General features: G+C 35.2%; 1 protein-coding gene across 1 annotated transcript; it reads right to left on the bottom strand.

Annotated features, from left to right (window-relative positions):
- Nucleotides 1-1,983: 1,983 nt before the first annotated feature.
- LOC134234731 (CDK5 regulatory subunit-associated protein 3-like) lies at nucleotides 1,984-3,899 on the bottom strand (the record flags this gene model as incomplete). Its single annotated transcript, XM_062716785.1, has 4 exons — nucleotides 1,984-2,060; nucleotides 2,620-2,791; nucleotides 3,220-3,431; nucleotides 3,817-3,899. Coding segments are annotated over 4 exons (539 nt in total), but the record flags the coding sequence as incomplete, so codon positions are not given.
- Between the last annotated feature and the right edge of the window lie 869 nt (nucleotides 3,900-4,768).

Raw genomic sequence — 4,768 nt, 5'->3', positions numbered from 1 at the left:
CTCTATGCAAAAACATATCTACTAGAAGTGTGGTTTGGCGTGTCGGGTCCTAATAAATCTCTTACAAGTTTGGTTGATTGATGTCCCTAATTAAAACACTGTATCCACCTCTGAAATCACACGTTAAAACATGTGCGAGCATCAGGAAGCCAGGAATTTATCTGGCGGACGCCAGATAAAGTATGTGGCGGCCGCCAGATATTATGTAGCGGCCGTCAGATATTAAGTGGCGACCGCCAGATATATAAGTGGCGGCCGCCAGATAAAATATTTTTCGTACGTGGCACCAACGGGCTTCCGTAGCTTCTCGAGAAATCGCGCTAAACAAAAGTTTTCAAACAGAATAAATTTCTGAATTTAAGACCATGACCTTTGACGTTTTAATCTCAAAACTAAGGGGATCTTCCTTATATAGGCCATAGGAAGTTCATCGCAAAAGCTCAAATGCTTTTCGAGATATCGAGTGGGAACGGAAGTGTTACAGACTAACGGACAGACCGAAATTAATATCCCCCACTTTCGAGAGGGGGCATTTACTCAGCACATGTATTACCATTTCCTTCTAACTACATGTAGGGAGAAGGGGTGCCCCCCTTTTTTCAAGCTGAAATGTCGTTGAAATTAAAAGCTTCATACCTTTAACTTTCTTACCAATTTCTAATAGTTACGCGTTTTCGAGGAGGGGTACTGTACGTGGTTTCTAGGGAGAGGGGGTCCAATATTACTTTTACTTAGTTTAGTATATACATTTAATAACTGCAAATTCCAGGGGCGAACCCCCCCCCCCCCTTTCTATATCCGCGCAGGTCGTTGTTTTGCAATTTTCTAGACGCAGTGGGTCATGGCATAATTTACTAGTACCTTGAGAAAACACATCGTCAAGCAAACGCAACTTTACACAATGCACCGTCAAGCAAACGCAACTTTACACAATACACCGTCAAGCTCCCTCACAATACTTGTGCATAGTAGCGTGATGGCTTGGTGTGTGTTAGCGCGACGGCATTTTATGTAAAATTGCGTTAGTGCGTTGTCCCTTGCAATAGTGCAACGATGCGTTAGTAATAATGTGCCGGTGCGTTGTAAACAAGCACTAGCGCGTTGTCACTTGCAAAACTGCAATAGTAACAACGTGCGATTACACTTTTGCAAATGGCCCTTTCGGAACACCATACTTGAACTAATTCAACCAATCTTGGCATACAATAACTAAAGGTTGCTATAAGGGAAACATATTAATATAAATTTTCATTGCCTCTGTCAGTGATACGTAAGGAGTGGGGTTAAAGATATAAGAATTAAGGAGACTTTTTTTTACATCATCTTCTTCACATTTGGACATCTATCAGTTAATTGTTGGCAACATTGAACCCTCTACCAGAATTGTAAAATTTATGGCCCCAGGCTGAGGAATTCTGATCACAGACACTTGTCTCTGTAATACTTTTAACTTATAGTATATTATACAATGGGTTAAAAATATTATTATAGAAACAAGTACCTGTGTTTCTTGTATTTAAAAATGGACCCTTTAGATCATAAAGTAGTTAGAATACAATAATTCCTCTTTGTTTCTGGAGAGGATAAAAATGTGGAAAGTTTACCAAAAAAAAAAACTTTGGCAATTTATTGGAATTCTTAATCTTTCTACACATATATTTAGTCTTGAATAAAACGTTCCACTTCAATGACAAGTGTAAAATGCCTTCCCATAATTTTATTATTAAAAAATATCACATGTAACAGAAAAAATAAACAATATATACCATCTTTGAATTGTCCCTCTAGACAGTTTTTCATTCTAGTATGGAAAACAAGATTTTTATTTAATAAACCTGCTCTTCCCTCTTTCTATGTGTGCCTGTTACACTTTGTATACACGTATATGAATTTATATGGTAATGTTTATCAACTTGGTCCATGGACATTTTCAATCACATCTGATTCAGTTATCACAAATTCTATGTGGCCTATAACTAAGACTATCATCACATTGTGTTTATTTCTCCCATTATATTCACCACTCGGTCCTTGTAGCGCTTCGATATTTCAGCCTCCATCTGAAGTGAACAAAAGCGGTTTTAATTGATAATCAACATCAATACTACAGTAGTTGGAACTTATTGCTAAAGAATATACAAACTATAATACAAAAAAATCACATATATTGGTCATGTGATAAATTTATGTTTTGAAAAGAGTGTTGAAAGTTAACACCAAAAACAGAATGTTCCTGTTCAAATGTTCTTAATGTAATTTTCAAAATACAATACAAAACGTTCAAGTTTTGGAATAAATTCCAAATGACTAGTGTATACCTATTTTTGCAGTTCTTTTGTAAATTTAGTGACTAATGCATACCTGTTTTTGCAGTTCTTTTGTATGTTTAGTGACTAATGTATACCTGTTTTTGCAGTTCTTTTGTACGTTTAGTGACTAATGTATACCTGTTTTTGCAGTTCTTTTGTATGTTTAGTGACTAATGTATACCTGTTTTTGCAGTTCTTTTGTATGTTTAGTGACTAATGTATACCTGTTTTTGCAGTTCTTTTGTACGTTTAGTGACTAATGTATACCTGTTTTTGCAGTTCTTTTGTACGTTTAGTGACTAATGTATACCTGTTTTTGCAGTTCTTTGGTGCGTTTGATGACTAGTTCTAGTTTAGGCTGTGTTTCTGACTGCTCAGTCTCAGCATCCTTATGTTTGACTACCATCTCTTTCTCCAGGAACACCATCTTGTCAGCCAAGTTTAACATCTGTTTTAATGTGTCCTTTAGACGTTCCACATATCTAAAAATTTTCAATTCTTTATTAATATTAGCTTTAAAACTTAAATGATGTACTTCTTAAAACTGAAGTAAATTGTACATTTCAAAATCTGCCTAAAGATAATGTTAAATACAGTTGAACACTGGTATCTCAAACAATGATATGTCAAATTCCATGGATACGTCAAAGTGAATTGGAACTTCCAACCACTCATTTACACTCAATATCTCAAATACTCAAATATCTTGAAGTTTTTTTCTTGGCTGCAAAGAGTTTGAGATAAGGAGGTTTGACACTACACTTATTCATACATCGAAAAAATAGTAAACAAATGTCTAACTTTTCTTGCAAAAGAGCAGAAAATTTAAATTGAAAAATTTGAACTGGAAACCCTGATATAAGATTGTATAAAAGACTGAAGTCTTTGTTAAGACCATCGCTAAACACACCTGGGAGAGTTCCTGATGGACAGAAGGTGATGCATCTTGACCGTGCTGAATGCCGCAATGACGTCCCGGACCTGGCTGATCATACTGGTCACTGTGTCCTGGTGGAGCTGTATGGAGGGAGGGGCGTCCTGCATCTGACCGCTGACCAGGACGTCTCCCCCCACAGAGTCCGACTCCAGCTCAAACAACCGCTGGGACAAGAACGCCTCCAACTACAAAAAATTTCAGTGTAATTAATGCAGTCTTACATTCCTACTGTTGCAAGATTAAGAAACATTTTGTACATTTAATAATTGTGATATCTCAAAGTAACTTTACAAATGGCACTGTCTTAAACAAGTGGATGAGGTATTATTTTTTTCTAGGAAGTCAGTCATACAGATAAGTGTTGAGAACTAAAATGCCATTTCTAATCCACTTAATTTTAATATACATGTGTATATTTATTACATGTATGATAAAATTAATAAATATACTAGGTACAAGTTTATATGTATATCTATTACAAACTTTTATTTTATCTTGCTACGAAAGAGTGATTAACAATGATGATGCATTAACCAGTACTCTGTTCACTGGTTGTAGTAAACAGCTTACCTCCATAAGATCGTCAATAAATAATGTCCGTGTACGTGGATTGTCCAATAAAGACATGGCATCTTCTCCTTTGGCAACACCCTCTAAAAGATAAATAACCCATTACATTACTGGAAACATTAACTCTTACCACCAAAATTGAGTATCAATGCTGTAAAAAACTAGAAATATGTCCATAGGACATGAATGCCCCGCCGAGGGTATATTAGTAATGCAACATGAAAATTTGTATTAGAGTATGAAATTTGATCATAATATCTTGAATAGTGACGCAGTTGAATTGCTTACATCAGTATGCATCAGCATATAAAGTTTAACACTAATACCAGAAAAGTGAGGTCAAAAGTCAGGTAAGGACAAGGTCAAAAAATGTTGATGCTGTTGAAAAGCTCTCATCAATATTTATCACCATACGAAGTTGAAAGAAAATATTATGAATGGTTTCTTTAAAGTTAAACACAATTTGATAAAATGGAGGTCAAAGTCAAATGAAAGGTCAAGATCAAAAATGTTGATGAAGTTGAATTACTTACATCAGTATGTATCACCATATGAAGTTTAAAAGTAACTTAAGAAAAGTGAACTCAAGGTCAAAGTAAAGGTCAAGGTCAAAAATGTTGATGCAATTTAATAACTATCATCAGTAACTATCAGCATATGAAGTTTGATAAAAATATCTTGGATGATTTCTTTAAAACTGAGCTAAACACTAATTGGAGAAGTGTGGTCAAGGTCAAAAATGGTAATGCAGTTGAACTGCTCTCATCAGTTTGTATCAACATATGAAGTTTGATTATACAATTTTGAATGGTATCTATAAATCTGAGCTAAACATTAACTCAAGAAAAGTTAGGCCAAAGGAAAGGTCAAGGTCAAAAATGGTGATGCAGTTGAACAGCTCTGATCAGTATGTATCAACATTTGAAGTTTGATGACACCATCTTGAATGGTA

This window comes from Saccostrea cucullata, unplaced genomic scaffold (assembly GCF_032062105.1).
Source record: "Saccostrea cucullata isolate Sc308-1 unplaced genomic scaffold, CSIRO_AGI_Scuc_v1 ctg23037, whole genome shotgun sequence".
NCBI classification, from domain to species: Eukaryota; Metazoa; Mollusca; class Bivalvia; order Ostreida; family Ostreidae; genus Saccostrea; species Saccostrea cuccullata.
Note: the sequence above shows the minus strand (reverse complement) of the source record. Positions and strands in the feature narration are given on the sequence as shown.